The sequence below is a fragment of the Gobius niger genome (assembly GCF_951799975.1).
Source record: "Gobius niger genome assembly, chromosome: 16".
In the NCBI taxonomy this organism is placed as follows: domain Eukaryota; kingdom Metazoa; phylum Chordata; class Actinopteri; order Gobiiformes; family Gobiidae; genus Gobius; species Gobius niger.
In genome coordinates, this window is record NC_136867.1 from 23,856,220 (window position 1) to 23,879,207 (window position 22,988).

Here is a 22,988-nt window from a genome sequence, read left to right on the forward strand (position 1 = left end):
TGCCATAGCTAGATGTTTCTTTTAATGTTATTTTTAGCTGTAAAATTAGAACAAATTCCTTTGAATGGAGTAAATTATTATGATTTGGGGGCGGCCCGAGAGATTTTTTGATCAGCATGGGGGCAGCGATGTCCCGGACTTTGGGAATGGCTGCACTAGACGATCACAAAATTAGCATAATTGAGAAAAAAACTATTATTAAGGGTGCCCTGCTGCTTGTCCATCCAAAGAGCAAAAAGTCCATCAGCTGAAATACCAGCACAGCGTGATAGAACTGTTATAATAATATCGTACTAATATTTTTTATTCCTAACTCTTGAGATAATGCCACTGTTAAGTGTGATGAAAGGAGAGCAGCTGTTAAGAAGCCTCGATATCCTTTGCCCGGGCATTGGTTTTGTTTTGTAGAAGAGTCTAAAACTCTTCTTCAGGAGCCGATCTCAACGGAGCTCGAAGCAAACTCTAATTATTTCATGCCGCTGTGATGATTGTTTCTGTTCCCTTCGCATTTCACGTGCTAAAGGCTCATGCTTTGGTCACACAGCGCTAATGTTTGGAGCCTGTTTGGAGCTATAGGAATACATTGGAGGAGGCCAAATGCTAACAATATCTTTGGTCGTTTTGCGTAGCTGAGGGCAAGATCACGGTGGTGAACAAGAACATATCTCAGTATGTAAAAATGGTGGCCTGTTCCTTAAACACAAGATAGCCTGGGTTTGTCTTGATCTTGATCTTGGTCTGGTGGTACTTGTAGGGTCAAATACACTACCTGACAAAGAAGTCACCACTGAAGCAAAGGTCACATGCTCTAATATTTGGTCGAACTGCCTTTAGCTTTGATTGCAGAACATTTGCTGTAGTTTTGTTTCAAAAAGCTTCTGCAATGTCCAAAGATCCAGCCTTGTATTAGTTTCTTCCACCAAGACCTTGTATTGATGATGGGAGAGAGTGACCACAGCACAAAGCCTTCTCCAGCACATCCTAGGATTCTCAATGGGGTTAAGATCTGGACTCTGTGGAGGCCAATCCATGTGTGAAAATGATGTAGATAGACTAAACCTGGTCATTCAGGATGTTTAGGTGTTGATTACCCTAGACCTGACGCACTGCAGCAGCCCCAGATCAGAACAGTTGGTTAAATCCAGGTGGTGTGACTTTTTTTTTTTTGGTCAGGCAGTGTATTAAATGGGGTCACAGGTCTTTTTACAGATAGGGTAGGTGATATAGCAAAAAAAAGGTTAAAAAAATTATTTCATCCAATCACCCAGCTTTAGTTCCTCACCAAACAGCAGCAGGACAATGATGAAAAATCTCTATCTTGTCTAAAATAGGATGTGAACATAATTAGAGCTGTAAATGATGCTTGAACTTGAACTTTGAAATCACTTATCATATCGGTTCATATACAGTGTCTGTTATTCTGGGCTCTACTCTAATACAGCTCATCAGTTTCCAGGGTCACGTCGACATATTCGACTAAATCCCTCGCCCAGACGGTGCTTTGTTACCTTGTTGTTTTGCAAAATTAATGTGAATGGATTTTTCCAGGTCAGACACGGTTGTTTGGGTTGGTTTATTGCCTCTCTGTTACAGCGTCGAGCCCCTTGACATGTTCCAGGTGTTGCATTGTGGGTCGTTGTAATCTTTTCCTTCCATTAGTGACGTCCGACCCAAATCAGGGGATTCCACTGTGATGTCACTCTCTCCTGTTTCCTGTTTCCCGCTCTCTCTTTCAGACGCGCTCACACCACATGCCATTGTAATACTGTGGTGATTAACACAAATGGGGGCAGGTGAAACGCTCTGCCGTCGCCCACTGCTCCTGACGGGTCGACCCAGCGGCATTATGGGATGTGCAGAAGACAATAATGTTTCCTACTCCCTAAAGCTGGCTCCTGCCTTTATCTGATTTGAAAACTAGTAGTATTGTTTTGTTTAGAGATGCACCGACCCAACTTTTTTGCTTCTGATTCTGATTCCCGGGGGTTTGAGTATCTGCCGATATCCGATATTAACCGATACCAAGAGACTTTCTTAAAATTAGTTACTGTGAATGAAAAAATAGTCCTCTTCTCTCCAGTGTGAGATCAATAAAGTCTCATTTTCTCTTGCAAACAAATGTTGATCAATTATAGGCTATCTGTTAATAAACTATGATGGAAAAAATATTTACCAAAAATAACTCGACTACATTAAAGGGACGATACGGAGTTTAAAATTTTTAAAATAATGTATTTTCCTCTCCCTACATGTTCCAGCCATGTCCTAATGTGTAGAATGAGCTCAGACCTGTTCACCACAACTGCCTCTTAAACCCAGCACTCAAATAGTTGTTATTTCGGGTCTGAAGTGCCGTCATGCACGAGCTTAATATAGAACCTACAGTTACACGTATGACCTGAGGTGGCAGAAGTGAGTGTAAAATGACCAACTTGCATCTAGTCCCTTTAAACATAAGAACGGCTAATTAAGTTGCATTAATATGAACAGCATTTCATAAACTAAAATACAAACACTGATTTTATTTAGGCTGCTTAGGCAATCAAATCATAGTTTCTGTCCCAGTCTTGATTAGTTTACGTTAGCTTTAGCATGTTGCTCTAGCTTTAGCATGTTGCTCTAGCTTTAACGTGCTGTTGCTGACCACGGCATTTTGAGTGTCGATCAAAAATACGTTTGCAGAGGATAAAACTAACTCAGCGATTGAATTCTCCAGGTTCTGACATACAACATGCCCATATTCACTTAGATTTAGTCGGTGAAAGTTGTGTTTTTAAAGCGGTGAGAGCCAAAACTGGTATCGGTTCAATATTGGAGATCTGCTATCTTTGCAGCATACATTTCCATTGGCTAACATTAGCTAAAAACAGTTTAAAACGTGGAGAAAATAACAACTCCGTTAGCTGCTGAGTTACAGCTGGTAAATACATATAACTCACTGTGGTGTCCATGTGTTTTAATGTGAACAATAACTCCAGTATTTCAACTTTTAAAATCTCCATTAGTTTACAATTGCTGCTAATCCCATTATGCTTAGCGATATGACATCACATTCCCGAACTCTATTGTAACGGTGCATTCCTAGTTTAGTTTCACTGATAATCTGTGTTGCCTGGTATGGTGTAATAATGTCTAGTGTCTTGTTTTGAGTCTAATCTGTCCGTTTTGTGTTTGTGTGTCGCAGGTGCAGAAGCAGGTGCACCCGAACCTCCAGGCGAAGGAGGACGCGCTGCAGCACATCGAGGAGCTGATCCTGCAGCTGCTCAACATGCTGTGTGTGGCCCAGCCGCGCTCCGTACAGGACGTGGAGGTGAGACGGGACGGGAGCTGTGGTTTTTTAAATGTGTGTCTGTGTAGGCCTGTCATGATCATTACCATATCGACTTCCAATAAATTACAGAAAGATTTGATATTTTTAGGCTCAATAATGATCGTTCCTTACTCTTTATCCTATATTTGTAAATGAATAAATCAGTGTTTCAATTAGTTTTCATGTTAATTGCAACTTGTGTGTCGTAAATTACTTTTGAAATGAGGTATTACTGAGATTTCCATCTTTTAAGTTGGTTTCAGTGGCATCATGTGGTCTTCAATATTATCGTTTATCACAATATTTTCCTGCCTCAGTATATCAAACTTCACATTTTGTAATCGTGACAGGCTTAGGCCATGGATTGAAAGTTACCTTGAGATTTGAATACTCTTAAAGTCCTAAAAATTCTTTGGTTTAAGTCATGTGTCATTATTGCCTTGTAGAACTTTTACTTGTTAACACCAGAATGATGCGGGGAAAACTGAGATATGCTGAACACAAAAACATAAATATACAATACATTTTAGTAATGATTATTCAGTTGCTTATTTTTATTTTTTGTTTATTAAGCTTATTATTGTTGAGAAGGTTTTCACTGCTGACGGACCCTCCCGCCAGAAAACCAACAAAACAAGTGATCCTGGAGCAGTGTTCATTTCGTCAACTATAATATTTAGTCTTAATTTTAGTCAGTGATTTTTCTGCTGACTAAAATTGGAGTAAAACTGAATTAAAAGTTTATGAGACTAAAACTGTGTCTAAAATGTCCAGATATTTTAGTCGACTAAAATACAACTAGATAAAAATGAAAAGAAGAGACTAAAATCATCCAAACTTCTAATGACCGTCTGGAAGAGGCTCATATCATGTAAATTCACTGCCAAATTAACAGGTCTGTGCTTTGTTCATGTGGGATCAGCTCCATGAAGCAGAGGACCTTGATTTAAAAATGATTGTAATGAATATTATAAATGCAAAGTCGACTAAATTTGTCCTAAAGGGACTCTACAGAGTTTAAAAATGTTCCAGCCATGTCCTGATGTGTAGAATGAGCCCAGACCTGTTCACCACAACTGCCTCTAAAATCCTGCACTGTCAAAAAGTTGTTACTTCGGGTCTGAAGTGCCGTCATGCACGAGCTTAATATAGAAGCTGCAGTTACACGTATGACCTGAGATGGCGTAGTGAGTAAAAAATGGCAAACTTGCATCTAGCCCTAATTTTATGGATGGATGGATCACTACATGGTCAAATACGCACAAATATCAACTTTTTCACATAAAAAATTGCATAATGCACCTTTAAATTTTTTTTTTTCTTTGTAAAATAAATTCATAATCATTCTGTGTCTAATTATAAATTTTCTTATGATCTTATCAGGAACGGGTGCAGAAAACCTTCCCTCACCCGATCGATAAGTGGGCGATCGCAGACGCTCAGTCGGCCATCGAGAAACGCAAACGGAGGAACCCACTGCTGCTGCCCGTCGACAAGATACACCCGCTGCTAAAGGTAAAGATCTGCTGTACTCTTTCTCTGGGTTTGGTTAGGGAATACATGGTTTTAGATTTACCGGTAGCTACATTAGAGTAAGATAATGTGTGCTTCAATCCACTTAAATTCTTTGAAACCGTGTCATTTTGGTGAAGTTGTCGGGGAGTGTCTGTAATTCTATACAGTTGTGCTTAGCTTGGTCTCCCTCCCCAGTAATTGAATTGGCTTGAGATAATCTGGGGATAGTTTGGACAAGAAATTACCTTCAACTCTAGACTCCAATTTATGACCTCCTGCTGTCACGCACAAGTGAATGCAGTGGAAACCCTGATCTCTACATTTTTGGCTTTATACATTCAGAACAGGTATGAAGAATTGTACTTCCTTTCGTGTTTTCTGCAGGAGGTGCTGGGCTACAGAGTGGATTACCATGTCTCTCTGTACATCGTGGCGGTACTCGAGTACATATCTGCAGACATCCTGAAGCTCGCCGGGAACTACGTGGGAAACATCCGGCACTACGAGATCAGCCAGCAGGACATCAAGGTGTCCATGTGCGCCGACAAGGTGAGGCGAGGCTCCTGCGATGGTCATACTACAATCATACAAAAGAACACATCTCTAAAGCTCTCTTTCAATGAGAGCATAACGGAAATGCCCACTTGTGAGTAGCTGGATTAGGTGGTGGCGCCCCCTGGTAGTTTCATCATGTCATTTTTAAAGCAGAACTAAGTCACTTTTGCCCCTAGAGGCCATAAGCGCTACTGCAGGTGTCGTAGCGTTTTTTATACTCATTAATTGCCCGTGAGAGTAAATATTATGCTGACAGAAAAGACAAAAGGAGTGACAGATATTTTTTCCCTCAAACTTGGCTGTAAATACTGCTAAAGTGGTGCTAGCCCACAGTTAGCGTTGCCCGTTAGCCTGTTAGCTTTATCTTTGTGATACTATTAGTGTGTATTGGGGCTGCCGGGTCAGAGCAGGGAAAGCTGCAAGTGTGGTTTTCTGGCCAGAGACACCAGAGGAGATGAAAGACCCCCCCCAATCATCTCATTAACACTTGTATTACCCCCAGAGCGACTACGAAAAGGATTTATTAAGGTAAACAAGTTACTTAGTTCTGCTTTAAAGCCAATCCAGGCCGCTATGAAACTGACCAACGTGAGGTGCTGTGGGGGTATGCTCATGGCGGTCAATGCAGAGCAAGAAACTACATCCTAATAAATAATTTCAGCCCTCTGCACCATTTTACTGCTTATGTTCCGAGACTGTACACGGTTGTTGCTGATAAGCTAGCTTTTAGCTCACATTTAGCTCAACATTAAAGCCCCTATTCACCTTATTCCGGAAGTTCCCGTGGGCACCGCCAGGAACTGTGCCCGCCCCTTTTCTCCTATCTGTTAGCATGGGGCTGGAGAAGTCCACATAAAATCAGTTAATACACGTAAACAAAGCCGTTTTTCGGCCGCGCTGAGAAACGGTGCAGTGTTGACTTGGCCATTTTACACAAATCAATCTACTAAACATCAGATTTGAGCGGAGAATATTTTCCCTCGTCCTCCGTTAAAATGAACGGGCTTCGCGCTCGATCGGAAGTGTCTGTACAACGGAAGAGCCGAGACAACGCAAAAAGGTGCAAAAGTGGGCGGGGCGGAATAAGATGAATACCGAGCAATGAAAGAGGAAGCCACGGAATGAAATTGTTTATTGTGGTCCAACTTATTTGTAGCATATTAATTCTTCAAAAGGACAAGTTTACAGGCATGTTTCACAACGTACAGGGTCACTTTTTATGGTCACTTAAAGGGGCTAGATGCAAGTCATTTTATACTCACTACTGCCACCTCAGGTCTTACGCGTAACTGCAGCATCTATATTAAGCACTTCGGACCTGAATTAACACCTTTTTGACTGACAGTGCAGGATTTTAGAGGCAGTTGTGGTGAACAGGTCTGAGCTAATTCTACAACTTAGGGCATGGCTGGAACATGTAGGGGGAGGAAAATACATAATTTTAACATTTTTAAACTCTGTAGTCCCTTTAAACAGAAAATCTAGCCTGAAAGTTCCTGAAATGCAAATGCAATAATTAGATGCACAATGTTTTTTCACCACTAATGCCTGAGTTTACAATATACTTAAGGAGGACAAAACTAATTTCACTCCATTACTAGCACAAAGAAAAATTAGATATAGCCCCTTTAACTTTGACATTCTCACAGAACATTGCCAACACCGGTTAGCACTTGGTTTAATATGGTATTTGCTTGAGTTAAACCTCCCTCATTTGATCATCTCTCTGCCCCAAACTGCCCCAGTAAACAAACCGCTCCAGACGCCAGGACAAAAGGGGGCCGGGGTTTGGATGTGGAAACACCGGAAAAATGCTCCTGTGGAAACAAACCTATTCTCAACTAAGTGCGTCCCTTCTTCTCCGTAGGTGCTGATGGACATGTTTGACCAGGAGGAGGACATAGGGCTGATGTCCCAGTGCCCGGAGGAGCCCTCGTCGTCGGGGGAGCTAACGTACGACGACCTGGTGCGGCTGGAGATCGCAGAGGAGCGCCAGTACCTCCGAGAACTGGACCTCATCATCAAAGTGTTCAGGCACCACTTCCTGTCCAACCCCAAGATCTTCTCGCCTCAGGTAGCAGTTCATTTTCTCCATTTACTGACTTTCTCTTGTGACTTAGCAATGTAGGAACGGAGTGGAAAGCTGACTTGACATGGCTGGCTGTAGTTTTTTTTTTTTGTTGCATTTTTCGCGGTTGGGTAATTTGTGGTGCGATCCGGGTGAGGAGGATAAACCTTCACGAGCCTCGGAGGAATGACAAACGTGTAATTATGTTGAGACACAAGGCATCCTCGGCCAAAATAACTGCGATTATGTCTGTCGAAACGCCGCTCAAATTACCGCCAAGAAACCTATATTGCCAAATAATGACAGAAAGTTGCACTTAAGCTATTGACACTCGACTATTTTGGGTCGCACGTCCTTTTGCCTGAGTCTGACTAATGATTTCCTCTGGGCTATTTTCGGCTCGTTGCTATTTCTGGGACGCTTTATCTAAATGGGACATTGGGGGGTTGGTTGCAAAAGCTTATTGTAAACATGTTATTGTGACCTGTGTTCATAGCTATCATTTTAAGTTTCATGCCTTTCATTTACATCGCTGAATGACAAAGATGGCGGAAGAAAATATATGGAACAGTTGGGATTGTTTTCTTGCTTAACAAAATAAGTTCTCCAGTGATTTCTAATTGTATTCCAACTATAACTCTTGCAACAGACTGTGGCAGCACTGGTCCCTCTTATTTGATACATCTATTGATTATACATATTTCCGTTATTAAAGAGCAACTAAAGCCCACACCACCTTTTCTGCTGATAAACTGTATATCTGATGAGTATTATCTGCTAATTTTGTGTCATTCTAGTGTAAACGAGTATATAAAACCGTGTGTGTACTGCCCTCACATGGTTAGAAAGTAAATGGAATTTTCTTTTGGTTGAAAGTCTCTGTAAAAGAACTCCACGTCATCAAATATCTTCCATTGTTTCATCCAATCTCCAAAACTTGGTGCCGTTTCTGCCAAAGAAATGTCTGTAAACCTGACGATTTATAAAGATTTATAAAGATTGACTGAAGTAGAGATTGTGATTTCGATTGCATTTGGATTAATTGCCCAGCCCTAGTTTGCAGCCTCAGTTTTAGTGGCATCACAGTATGCAATATTTCAATGGAAAGAATCTCTATTTGCGCCCTATTGAAACTCTAATGGCGCTGCAGGAGGCACTAGTTTAAAGGTGTTAGAGGAAAACCAATAGTGTATGAAAGGATAGGTGAAAAATAGGCAGGTGTCTGGATGTTTCATGCATGAAGTTTATTTGACATCAGTGTGGGACGAAGACGGGATCGATCCATCAATCATTTATTTTTATTTTTATAAAGCACGTTTCATACAACATGTAATACAAAGTGCTTTACAAATTAAAATCACCCCAAATATATAGTAAATGACAATGAACACACACACGAAAAGGGATAAATGTTGTATAATAGTGTATATATATATATACAGTATAATAACATTTTTCCAATAAATGAATAATGATAAGCTGTGATTTGGTCAAAGCCCCAACTTGGCTTCATTAATAACACTTGTATTGCACTTTACAAGCCTGTGTCACAAGTTCCTCAAAGTACTACATAGTACTCATTAATCATTCACTCCAAACTCGGGGGTGGTTAGCTGTTATTGAAGCCACAGCCGCCCCGGGGCAGACTGTCCATTTACCACATGGCTATATAATGCATTGTTCATATCCTGAGCTCTTATTATGTCAGTGCCCTCTGCTGGACACGTGTGGAACTCTTTCCTTTTTTCAAATTTAATGCCCCCTAGTGGCTAGAATGAGCATTCTAGAAATGGGCTAGAGGCTTCCTTTTTTCTTCTTCTTATTTTTTTTAATACATACTCTGAAATTTATGGTCTACGGAGCAGGGGCCGGATTAAATCATCTCGCGGGCCGGATCAGTATAGTGCCTGAGAGCCAAAGTGATGGCAATAGGACAAAGATGGTCCGAGCATGACCGAATATGAGAAATAGCTTATTTTATTCTCTAACAGTAAAACTACAAAAAACATTTTGAAGCAGTAATGTGTAGTACAGCTCAGTATCAGAAACAACACGGCCCCGTCTCTGCCGGTGTTGACTATGCGCTCCTATGTTGTCCCAGGACGTGGAGGTGATCTTCAGTAACATCCTGGACATCCACGAGCTTACGGTGAAGCTGCTGGGTCTGATCGAGGACGCGGTGGAGATGACGGCAGACGGCAGCCCTCATCCTCTGGTCGGGAGCTGCTTCGAAGATCTCGCAGAGGTACGGCAAAATGTACACACTAGACACTGGAAAGAAGAAAGGCCGTTTTTGAAAACAATCTCCTCCACAGTTTTACGGATTTATCAGTGTTTTGTGAATAAAGTCATGTATTTTATATCTGAGACAAGATGGGATTGCTCATATAACTTGTCCCACTCTTTGTTCCAGGAGCAGGCATTTGACCCGTACGAGACCCTCTCCCAGGACATCCTCAACAAAGATTTCCACGAGCACTTCAACAACCTCATGTCCCGTCCCACCGTCGGACTCTACTTCCAGGTAACGTGATCAAAAGCGGCGATTTCAACTCTAAAATAGTTAATTTCCTTTGAGAATGAGCCGTTCGCGAATGCCAATGTTGAGTCGTTTGTGCGTTGAACAAACAAACAGCGTTGTTCCTGTGAGCTTTTGAAGAAACGGCCGGGTTCCTCCTGATTTGGCGCGGCCCCGCTCCTCAGTCCGTCCCGTGTCCAGTTTATTCATTGCCGAAGCATTGTTTTATTTGGACATTCCTCATAAGAATAGTATTGAAGTAGCTCGACGGGGAGCAGCCTTTTGAAGAGCGAATATTTGCTGGTGTTTTCTCAGGCTCCAGATCAAGTTGTTGGGAGGCTGTTGGGAGCAAGGCGGGACGTTTCACATCGCCGTGAACGATTCATAGATCAATATGAAGTTATGTCGGTGGATTAAGTCTAGTGTTAATAGATGTATGGAAATGAAGCTCAACAATTCAATGCACTAGGTTAGTCCAGGAAGTAAAAATTCTGTTCATTTTTCTGGATTTTTGACATAGGGTCTCATTTCCTAGTTAGAGTGTTGTTTATATCTGGAGATTTTTTTGTTTTGATTCATGCAGTTCTTATATTTGAAGAGTTCAGTGGTGCTAGGCTAGTGCTAGGCTAGCGCATGTCTATGGTAACTAGTAGCCTGCATTAAAAACCTTTTCAATATCATGGGGTTGTCCTCCAAATGTTGCCATATCTGATTTGTAGAAAGCTTCTTTGTGAATTCCACATGTAGTAATGCCGGCTGCAGGTAAACAAGCTACTGTAGATCCGGTAACCAAGCAGATCACTCCGCTGCTGCGTAGCTTGCAACCAGGAAGCTGATGCTGCTCAAATATAAGTTCTTTTAAATGCAAAATGGTTATATTTAAAAAATTACTCAGTCAACACAGACACTTATATGGATAGTCAGGTGTTATAAATTATTTGCCTCAGTTGCACTGTGGGTCAGACTGTTTTTAATGCAGGCTACTAGTTACCATAGACATGCACTAGCCTAGCACCACTAAACTCTTCAAATATAAGAACTGCATGAATTAAAACGACAAAAAATCTCCAGAAATCAACAACACTCTGGATAACTAGGAAATGAGTCCCTATGTCAAAAATCCTGAAATATCCCTTTAAGATATTTGTTATCCTAAATAGTTAGTTGTGTTGAGTTTACATGCTCTGTCTGTGTCTGAATGGGTTTCCTACGTCAATCTAGCGCAGCTAAATGCACCTTATCAAAGTTCAGACCTGCTCTTAATAGATTTTACCGAGAGAATAAATAATGTAAATAATATGAGGCTGCACAATTCTACTTCTTCTTGTCAGTTGTCGCTTTGCGGTGCCGCGGTCTCCACGACCTGGCGCCAAATGTCTCGCTCTTGTGCTGCTCCAACTGCTTCAGTGAGGCTCATTTTGGTGAACACCTTTATGCCCTTTTTAGCCTCGATGTTCGGGGCTTTATTCATCCTTATTCCCATTTCCAAGAAAGATGGTTTTCCCAAGCACTTGGACTTTGACCGAAGAAGAACCTTAATTTTTTTCCCCTCATTAATCTTTCTGCTGACTCAAAATCCACATTGAGGAGATGCTAAAATGTAGACTTTTAATTGGTTTATACTTACTAATTGATATTCACATGGGCCACATCATCTACAACTGGGACAGAGACTGAGTAAAAACTGGGGCAATGGTTTTGGAGAAATCTAGCAGGACATGGGACAAAGGACTCAAAACTGGGACTGTCCCGGGTAAACTGGGACATCTGGTCACCCTACTGTATGTTGCAATAGGAAAGACAGTGGTGCGCTGCCATCCTGTCTCCACTGCACAATCAAGTGTAAATTAAAAACAAATCATCTTTTGTATCGCCCCGTCCCTGGGTGGATGCTGTAACACCCAAACACACATTAGCCGGAGTAATCACCGCTCGGCTCTCAGCTTTGTTTATGTGCCACAGTAATCTAATGAACTCCTCCTCACACAGACTCCTCACGGCTCCTCTGTCCGGAGCGCACGAGGACGTCTACACACCGCACGGTTTAAGAGGAGACACTACAGACAAAACTATTTTTTAAAATGTTCAGATTCTGGGCCAATTTGTTCTGTTAACATTAAAACTTTCACCTGGAAAAACACAAAATACCTCATCTTCACAATAACATGTATAATTATTGGACTGGCTCAATTTTTCTCCATAGATTTATATGGAAAAATTTTATATCATATCATATAGAGATTTTTTCAGATCTAAATCCTAGCCTAGTTTTAGATAAAAAACAAACAAGCAACAAAACAAGGCGACGTTTAGATTTTTATTTTCACAAATTAAAACCTGGCACCATTCATTATTGAGCTTTTTCCGCTGAATATATGTGGGATAAAAGGCCTTATTTTTAAATGAAAACAACAGGGGTGAAACAAGCTATTGATTAATTGTCAACTAATCGATCATTGAAGTAGCTGACAACTATTTTCGATTGATTGTTTTTGTATTTCTGGTAACACAGACTAAAATAGACCAAAAATGACATGAACATTTGGTATTTTTGGTGAAGAACAACAGTTTTTAAAAGGGTATGTATGTAGTGTTTGTAAATTTTATTAATATGTGTCTCATCCAACAGAGCAGAATTAGCATGAAGAGCCTCCTACAAACATTCACTTTAAAGGAACAGGCCACAGTTCTTCCATGCTGTGATATGTTCTTACCTGAGCTTAGACGAGTTGATGTGCACCTGTCTGGTCTTTGTTTGGAGCTATAGGAATATACTGGGAGAGGCCAAAGACCAGACAGGTACACATCAACTCGTCTAAGCTCAGGTAAGAACATATCTCAGTATGGAAGAACTGTGGCCTGTTCCTTTAAGTTTACTCCATCAAAAACTCTCAAGTGGCATCTGTTCAGCTAAAAAGTTTGGAAGCCTCTGTAGATTAATCAAACTGCAACTATGGCCAAAATAATCCATAGTTGCCACCATAGGAAACATAAAATTACCCAAATCTTGCAATACATTTTGTTCTTATATTCATGTCAGTAACTTTCAGCAAAAGTTTCAAATTGACATCTCTAAATAAAAAAATAACCCCAGGGACCCAGAGCATTGGTCCATTCCAAAACCCTGTGTTATTGCATTATCTACAATAAACACGCCAATATTGCAATAAAAGGCACATTTGTACAGGACCCTCAAAATTTCAGTGTCTCCGTCCCAGACTGTCGCCCAAAGTATAATCCAATAAACGGCTGAAAAGGTCATTCGTTTGTTTTGACCCCCATAACCACCATCTCGCCATTTTTCTGTTTTTGTGCTGTGCCCCCCAGGACGCTGACGCAACAACAAAACATGATCTAAACTTAGGTCATCGTTCAGCCTTTGTCCATCACTTCCCCCCCCCCTCTCTGTGGTCTCCCTCTGTCCCACAAGACCCTCTCGCCTACTTCGATAGGTCTGGCTGTGATTAGGGCTGCGAAATATATCGTTTCTGCACTTTCCCATAAAGCAAGATCATTGAGGTCTCCATCTGACTGAGATTTATTTGCGAAAGCTCCGTTTTACCCGTGGTTTTCCTAATTTTGTTCCATTTGAGCCTCATTCTGATATTGTATCTCTCCAAGTCCTTTTCACACAGTTTGATTAAAAATGTCCTTCTCTTTCATTCTGTGCAGCCGTAGCTCTGATCTCGCTCTGATCTCTCTTTAGTCCAGGTTTAGTCTTGATGTTGTTTTGTTTAGTCCTGTTTTTGAGTCCGTAATGAGCGGCTGAAGCCTGAGCGCTCTCCGTATCGATTCAGCCTCGTGCATCCAGGGAATAGAAGATTTAAACCATGACTGGGCCCTATCCGGTTTCCCCCTCCGCACAGTGGTCTAGCCTTTGTCTGCCCACATTTAGACCTGCAACCTCTAAAAATGGGTTTCCTTTTGGCTCACAAGGTTAAAGCTATACTCGGTAACATTTCACCCGATCGATTTGAATAAAATACAAGCAGTTTTTTTCATTGCAAGTGCTTCGAAAACGTGCCTTTTCTGTGTGTGTGACTGTGCTGAAACCTGACTCGTAAACTTCGCCGTCTGCTCTCGTGACGATGTGACACATAAACGGGAATGCTCGGCAGCGTGGCGTTATGTATCCTGTCCACTCAGTAATTTGTCTGTCTGTTTTTTGTGTTGCAGTCTGTGGCTGAAGGATTCAAAGAGGCGGTTCAGTACGTCCTCCCTCAGCTCATGATGGTCCCCGTTTACCACTGCATGCACTACTTCGAACTTCTGCAGGTACGGCTGCGTCGTTTATCTCCACAAGGGAAGTGAGTGATGCTTGATCACATGGGAAATGGCATTGGAAGACAATAAAGTAGCAATAAAGTCAATATGAGAAAGATATTTGTGATTTAAAGGGACTAGATGCAAGTTGATCATTTTATTCTCACTACTGCCACCTCAGGTCTTAGGTGTAACTGCACCTTCTATATTAAGCTTGTGCATGATGGCACTTTGGACCCGAATTAAACACTTTTTGAGTGAGGGATTTTAGAGGCAGTTGTGGTGAACAGGTCCTTCTACACATTAGGATATGGCTGGAACATGTAGGGGGAGGAAAATACTAAATACTAAATACAAGCATTTATTTTATGACACATTGAAAAATACCTCATAAAAAAAAAAAATAGCATTTTCTGTGTCGAGCTGATCATTGGGAGCATGTTTTGTGTTGATGGCAACAGTGTAGTCCAAAATGTTACGCAGTGTGCCTTTAATGAAAGTGCATCAACATAAACAAAATGGCAAAGGCAAACCCTTTCTCTAACTGTATAGTCACTGTGCAACAAAGATTGTTAAACATTATACTATATTTGGATTGAGCAAATAAAAAAACAAAAAATCCCGATGTGAGCTCTGTTCTTCTTAGCACATTTGTACAGCAGGACCTTCTTCCTCTGGGCAGAGCTAAATAATATATATAAAAATGAAAATAAAACAAAAAAAAAATTGCTTTTAAAATATATATATATTAATTGATTTGACCTACCAACTAGATTTTTAAATCAAATCGATTTTTTTTCTCAGTACTAATTTAAGGGCTTGAAGTCTAGTAAAAAGACTAGCAAAAAAAAGTCATTGTTTTCCTTTCTTTGTTCGAAAAGCCAGCCTTTGTAGTATAATTGTTTAGTTTGTCATTTGGAAGTCGGCACTTTTTGGGGGTAATTTAAATACATTCTTGAAGATATCTTAATAAATCTTTTTGAAGATATTTAACCCCTTAACCTTCGCATTTTCTCCAGTTCGGCTTTAGCTGAATCTTTAAAGCTTAATGACCGTAGAATTTACAGTGAGACACGTCATTTGAAAGCTAAGGCCTCCAAAACTGATGTTTAACTCTTTTGTCGCATGGCTTTTTCAATTGTTTTTATTTTCCTTTTTTTTTAATCCTGTTTTGGTCATTTTTGTGTCGCTTTTTTTACTGTGTTGTTGTTACTTTTCCAGCACGTTTTTGTGGCTCTTTTGTTGCGTTTTTGACTTTTCTTTTTTTTTTTAAGAAGCTTTTAGATTTGGGTGCTCGGTTCAGGTGGGGGTGAAGAGGTTTAACACATCACCTTTTGATATGTGCAATACAACACAGACTCAAATATAAAGTGGAGTATATTATAATAACATGTTTCAACGACCGTTTTCCCGCAGCAACTCCAGGAGCGCAGTGAGGACGAGGACGACCGCGAGTGTCTAAAGCAGGCGATCACGGCTCTGATTAACCTTCAGTGCAGCGTGGACCGGATCTACGCCAAACACCAGCCACGGCGCAAACCGGGGTCTGTATATAAACAAAAAACCTCTGTGGCACTGACTCCTACAGTATGTGACCACAGCAGAGCAGAAGTGGCATGAGGGGGTAAAAGTAAAACTGGTTTGAACCACATCCTGGGCAAAAACACACCACTATTCCCCCAAAATTCCAAAACAACTAGATAGATCTAGTTCTTCCTGATCTTTCTCCATCTTTAATCTATTCCATGCTACTTGGTGATGCTGCAGGGTTTCTTAGCTTAAGAATTTCTTTCAATATTAAATAACAAAAGCGGTGGGCACTGGGCAGACTAAAGCTCAGGGCAAAATGCTTTTCTGACATTTCAGGCTGGATGTAAGGCTTAACATTTTTGCTTGAAAGTAAAACAGCCAAAACGAGAAGTGCAGTTTACGCCATTGACAAACAAACTCATCTGAAATAAGCTGCAGTGCATTGAAGCAAGTCAGACACCCTGAACCAAGTCAAAAGTCAAACCTGACTTAATCTTATCTCGTCAAAAAAGTTAAAGTGCATATGAGTCGTTTTAGTGCTTTTGAAAAACGACTTATTCAGCTGAATAACATCTGCTTTAAGTTAGTTATCTTTTTTATTTCAGTGAAGAAGCAATGTTAATGAGGACATTTTGGGCAGAAAAGTTATTTATATTTGAATGTTTAAGCTGCTGACAGGCAGTGACATAGAGGTAAATTTCCATAGATGCAGACGAGGGGGAAAATAGAATCTTTAGAGAAACACAATTTTCCACTCTTTTTAGCCATTTTCTGGTGGAATATGAACTTATTGATCACACATAAATAAATTCAAGTGTAAATCTGTCCCATATGGATATTTTCTCACAGCAGGTTGTTCAGTGGATGTGAAAAAATGGCAGCGCTAGCTTGCCATTAGCATTAGCCCGATGCTAACATGAAGAATTATAAGAATATTGTGTTAGCATTCTTAGTAGTTTATGTATTTTGGGGCTGTTGAACCACTTTGCTCCTCTACATGTCTTTGTATCTTCATTTAGTAGAAAACTATATGCATAATTCAGCATTTGTTAAAGTAGTTTTTAAATGAATAGAGAAAGTTTAGATTTTTCTCAATTGTTTTCCCCCTTAATTGTTCAAACATGACCATATATGGGCGATTCCAGTGATGCCGTCTGTCTAACAGTTTGACTCATTTCCCATTGACATAACATTGTCGGCACAGCAACAATTTAAAATTGTTTGCCCCCATCTATGATATATATATCTATCTATCTATGTCACATCCTGTCAGTCTCCAATAAGGAAGGCAATCTATAAATACTAAAGAAAACTGGGTACATGTGTCGAATGTGTCATACCGCATGCACTTTAAGATTAATATGTTGAATTTGAGTTGGAACTTTATTTTCTGATATATATATTTTTTTTATGGTAATGCATCAAATATTCTGTCCATACCTCTATAAACATACTGGTTTTGTCTAGTCATTTGAATTATCTCCAAAGTAAAGCTGACGTTATCCTCTCTCCTCTGTCAGGGAGCCCATGTATCGCCTGTACAGTCGGCAGGTGCGCAGCAAACAACTGGCCATCAAACGCATGAATGAGATCCAGAAGAGCATCGACGGCTGGGAGGGCAAAGACATCGGGCAGTGCTGCAGCGAGTTCATCCTGGAGGGGGCGCTGATCCGCGCCGGCGCCAAGCACGACCGCCACAACTTCCTGTTCGACGGACTAATGATCAGCTGCAAGGCCAATCAGAGCTCGAGGCTGCCCGGCTCAGGCAGCGGCGCCGAATACCGACTTAAGGAGAAGTTTGTGTTACGAAAAATCCGTATCGTGGACCGCGAGGACACGTCGGAGCTAAAACACGCCTTTGAACTGGTGGGCAAAGACGAGAACTGTTGCGTTTTCTGCGCGCGGACGGCGGAGGAGAAAGCGGCGTGGATGGCGGCGCTGGTGACGTTGCAGTATCGCTCGACTCTGGACCGGATGCTGGACACGGTTCTGCAGCACGAGGAGCAGGCGCACCCGCTCCGGCTGCCCTCTCCGGAGGTCTACATGTTCGCCGTGCAGGACAGTGAGGAGAACATTGTGTTTGAGGATAAAGTCCAGAGTAAAACGGGGATTCCCATCATCAAAGCAGGGACTGTGGTCAAACTAATCGAGAGGCTCACCTACCACATGTACGCAGGTAAGGACAACGACTCAGAGCCGCATCTGAAGGGTCTGGGCTCTACAGGTCACTGTTGTTTTAATCGTTCTTTTATTGATCAGTCTTTTAACCTGTGAGTTTATTTTCTCCAGTTCAGCATTACCCAAATCGAAAACCTTGACTGGAGCTTATAGCCTCAAGGCCAGTGTAACACATCATTTTAAAGCTACAAAACTTATCTAAATGGATCTTTTTCCCCGTTTTTTTCTCGCATTGTTGCCACGTTTTTCCTTTTTCTAATCATCGCTCTTCTGTCATTTTATTGTTGCATTTTTGTTACTTTTGTGTAGGGTTGGGCGATAAATCGAATTAATTCAGTTCATTCATACTTTTAAAAACAGGCGATGTGGAAAATGGCTAAATCGTAAAATCGCGTCCGCCGCTCCATGTCCGCCTGACGAGAGCCGTGCCGTCGATTTAGCAGCATTTCAGATGCTCCGTAGGGACCGTTCTCGAAAATGACACCGGTGGAACCAGCCAGCGACTTTCTAGTGATCTCTGCAGCCTTACAAAGGCCACGCATTGTGTTTTCGCTGTGCTCGATGGAGTTTTTATCTGCTAAAGCAAAGTTTGCCCGGTCTGCTTCTCATGCTCTGAGCTGCTGCTGCTGCAGCATTAACTCCGCCCCTTTCCCCTTAAGTCTCCATGGAGACGGCTGTCAATCACAGTTGAGCTCGAGGATGATAAAACTAAAGGCTTAAGAAGTTTCACTTCAAAGTAAAAGAATATTAAAAACAGAAATAACATTTTTATGGGCCTTATTGTTGGCTATATTATGAATCTTAACATTAATGAGCAGAACTCTGAGCAGTTTCCTTCATATGAAAGATCAGAAGACGTTTTTAAGTTTATTTCCAATAAAATCGATTAAAATTGTAGTCGTCCAAACTGAGTTTTTTGTGGCTTTTTTGTTGTGTTTCCATCACATTTACGTTGCTCTTTTGTTGCATTTTTGGCACTTCATCGTTTTCGGCTTGTTTTTGTCAGTGTTTTGACACTTTTTTCAAGAAGCTTTTAGATTTGGGTAAAGCTGAACTGGACAAATGTGGTCGGTTCAGGTGTGGGTTAAGACGTTGATGAATGCTTGAATCAACGTAACCCAGAAAAGAAATACTGTACTTAGATATTATAACCTCAGATCCTCTTTTCTGTTTTTTTTTTTTTTTTTACCAAATCCTTGAAGGTAGAAACTCCTTCCACACTCGGCCTCACATTACAGCACCCATCGATCGCCTTTCCTGACCTTGCAAAACATCTTTATCACATAAACGATAACTTCATACCTTTATTTTGATTGTCTGTTATGATTGGCTGAAGGTAGGTCCCAATACCATAGTCATTGAAAACCACTGATGTAGTCTTTTATGCTTATAATTGTATCATTATCAGCTTAACATGCAGTGCTTTGTCTCAATTATTTCTTCTGTTTTAGACCCAAACTTCGTCAGGACGTTCCTCACCACGTACCGGTCGTTCTGTAAACCACAGGAGCTGCTCGCACTTCTAATAGACAGGTACAGTGCTCCTACTTGGGTCTTAATGTCAGTTTTTTATTATTAAGTAGCTGATGAACTCTTTAAAGCTTTACGTTTGCACATATAGCTAAAAACTTCAGGAGCTCTTTTCTCTCTCTGTGTGTGTTTTCATCAAGTTCATCTGTTCTCTCGGCAGGATTGAGATCCCGGAGCCGGAGCCCACGGAAGAGGACCGGCAGGCGCTGTGGAACGGGGACCAGCCCATGGCCGCCGAGCTGCAGCGGTTCAGGAAGGAGTACGTCCAGCCGGTCCAGCTCAGGTACAGAATAAACACAAGGATATTATTTTATTGAATCATTTGGTGCTGCAATTTGAAAGGTCCTTATTGGCAAAATCGCAAAGGCTCTCCATTTTATTAGTTAAGCTGTTTGTATTTTATGTTTTTCCTCATATATTTACACTTCTGGACTTCTGTTTGTGTGCGAAGTTTGGCTTTTAGAACCAGTTTCAAATCTATTTGCAATAACAGTCAGATAATAGGGGTGGGAACTTCTGGATACCTCACGATACGATACATGGCTCACGATAGGGCTGCTCGATTATTGAAAAAATAATAATCACGATTATTTTTGTCATAATTGAAATCACGATTATTCAAACGATTATTTGTTGCCTTTAAAAAAATCCATCAAAAAAGTGACAAAAATCCAGCAAAAAAATTGCAAAAATCCATCAAAAAAGTGACAAAAATCCATCAAAAAAGTGACAAAAATCCATCAAAAAAGTGACAAAAATCCAGCAAAAAAAATGACAAAAATCCATCAAAAAAGTGACAAAAATCCAGCAAAAAAGTGACAAAAATCCATCAAAAAAATAACAAAAATCCAGCAAAAAAATTACAAAAATCCAGCAAAAAAATTAAAAAAATCCAGCAAAAAAAGACAAAAATCCAGCAAAAAAATGACAAAAATCCAGCAAAAAAATTACAAAAATCCAGCAAAAAAATGGCAAAAATCCAGCAAAAAAGTGTCAAAAATCCAGCAAAAAAAATTACAAAAATCCAGCAAAAAAGTGACAAAAATCCATCAAAAAAATGACAAAAATCCAGCAAAAAAAGGGCAAAAAAACATCCAAAAAAGGACAAAAATCCAGCAAAAAAAGACAAAAATCCAGCAGAAAAAAAGACAAAAATCCATCAAAAAAAAGGCAAAAATCCAAAAATTAAAAATTAGGAAAAAAAAATTGGAAAAAAAAAAATTATAATCGATTTTTTGCGATTATGCTAATTTTGTAATCGTTTACTGTTGTAATCGAAATCGTAATCGAATTTCGATTAATTGCACAGCCCTAGCTCACGATAACGATAATCTTACAATACACCGATACTGCAATAATTGATATATTGCACAAACCTAACCTATGATACATCACCTAACCTAACACATAACCTTCTTTTTTTTAAACATTCTACATATTATTCATCGTTTACATTTGTTTTCATGTGATTCTACCCTTTTGTCTCAAATAAGTGAGTTACTGAAAATGGGTCTATTGATCTTTCAGTGACTTAATTTAAATAAACAATATCACCGTCCTATTTCAAAAGGAATAAATCAACCCCAAATTATTCTTATTTATAATTATAACAAATATAAGTAATTTGTGTGACAATTGTAGTGCTGCCCCCTGCAGTTCTGACTGAATCCTTGATCAGTTTTTGGCCTCTATTGCCTGTGAAAACATGTGGAGCACTTTTACCTCATTGATATGCATGACATCATCAAAAGTATATCTATATGCATGAAAGTAGATTTCAGATTTAAAAAGTATCGGTATCGTCCTGCAAAATATCGTGATATATCACAAAATCGATATATTGTCACACCTGTATCTGAAAATGCATGTATAAAAAATAGTTATTATTCGTGCCTCTCCCTAAATCGATGGAAAGTCTTGTGTGGTCTCTCTTTGAAGTCTTTGTTTATTTTCAAATCAAAGCGGAGCCTTTTTAGTCGAGTGTCCTCTTAAACGTCGCGACAGAATAAAACGTTGAAGCATTATCATTTAGTTTCAATCAAATCCTGGCACGTATCGCCGTTAAACAAGCTATTTTTAAATCTGCAGCCCCTTGTTTCCGAGAACGACTTGGTCTTTAGAGCTGCGTCTCCTCGTTTGTATTGAGTTGAGTTGTGTCTTGCTTTTGGCAGAGTCCTGAATGTTTTCCGACAGTGGGTAGAACATCACTTTTACGATTTCGAGAACGATCCGGAGCTGAGGAGCCGACTGGAGGAGTACATCACCAGCAAAATACAACTCAGAGGTCAGTGGCACGCAGACACTTCAGAGCCATTTTAAAGAAGAGCTAAGTAACTTGTTTACCTTAATAAATCCTTTTCGTAGTCCCTCTGGGGGTAATACAAGTGTTAATGGGATGATTGGGGGGTCTTTCATCTCCCTGCACCGGGTTGTAGGCGCAATACACACTGATAGAATCACAAAAAAGAAGCTAACAGGCTAACGGGCAAAGCTAACTGCGGGCTAGCGCCACTTAATCAGTATTTACAGCCAAGTTTGAGTGAAGAAAATGATCTCCATTGTGTAATAGGATGTACAATATCCCTGTCCCTTTGTCTTTTCTGTCAGCGTAGTATTTACTCTCACAGACAATTAATGAGTAAAAAACGCAACATGCTACGACACCTGCAGTGGCGCTTATGGCCTCTAGGGGCATGAGTTACTTAGTTTAGTTACTTACTTTAGTTTTATGTCCTGGTTTTTAAACCGGCTTTGTCCTGAACGAGACCTTTTGGTGTCTGAGTAATTCAGGTTCAGCCCCGACTTTAGCCTTTAAGAATAGTTTTATAGATTTTGAGATTGTTTTCTTCACGCTCTTCCATTGAGTAATAAGATCCCAACTCACTGGAAGTTCTTACACAAAGAGTCAACAAAAGTGAACAGGGCTGAGGTGAACACCATAATGTTTCCTTGTCAATAACATGCTAGTAGTGTTTCTCTTCATTCAACAGTTTTGAGTGATCTTGTTTGCTTTGGTCGTTTCTTCTTCTGCTGCTGAAGTGCATGATCTTCCTGGGTTATATTGCATCAGGAAGACGAGAAGACATTTTATTCATATCGAACCTATCGCAAATATAATCACACCGAGCTTTACAGTCAACAAGTGAATCAAAAACAACTAAATCTTATATTAATAGAAGCGATTGCAAGCCTTGTCAACAAAATGCTCGTCTGAAGTGCAGCTGTTTTTTTTAGAAGAATCATCTAAGTCGACTTTAAAGCTACTCTACTTTCTGGACCGCCATGGTTGCATTCCCACATTGCATCGCTAGATGCGCCATCGTCGCAAACGATGAGCGAACTTTATACGGCAGAAGGAGACTCGCGCCGCATCTCCCTCAGCTCGCAGCACACCTGCCCCTCACCATGTAAACACATGGAGAGATCGCACTTGTTTGTTTGAAGCAGCAGAAGCCGCAACAGTTACCGGCGAACACAGTCAGAGTTTCATTATGAGAGAAGTTTACAAAAGATTGTGAACT

General features: G+C 40.5%; 1 protein-coding gene across 3 annotated transcripts in view; it reads left to right on the forward strand.

Annotated features, from left to right (window-relative positions):
• sos2 (son of sevenless homolog 2) overlaps positions 1-22,988 on the forward strand; it is a 51,754-nt gene that overhangs the window by 17,886 nt on the left and 10,880 nt on the right. For all 3 annotated transcript variants that reach the window (XM_079573369.1, XM_079573370.1, XM_079573371.1), the window contains exons 2-13: positions 3,185-3,310; positions 4,694-4,825; positions 5,210-5,374; positions 7,248-7,454; positions 9,550-9,693; positions 9,862-9,972; positions 14,143-14,241; positions 15,646-15,773; positions 17,280-17,935; positions 19,389-19,470; positions 19,628-19,750; positions 21,639-21,751. In XM_079573369.1, the coding sequence (XP_079429495.1) occupies positions 3,185-3,310; positions 4,694-4,825; positions 5,210-5,374; positions 7,248-7,454; positions 9,550-9,693; positions 9,862-9,972; positions 14,143-14,241; positions 15,646-15,773; positions 17,280-17,935; positions 19,389-19,470; positions 19,628-19,750; positions 21,639-21,751 (2,086 nt within the window). The remainder of the gene's footprint in view (positions 1-3,184; positions 3,311-4,693; positions 4,826-5,209; positions 5,375-7,247; positions 7,455-9,549; positions 9,694-9,861; positions 9,973-14,142; positions 14,242-15,645; positions 15,774-17,279; positions 17,936-19,388; positions 19,471-19,627; positions 19,751-21,638; positions 21,752-22,988) is intronic.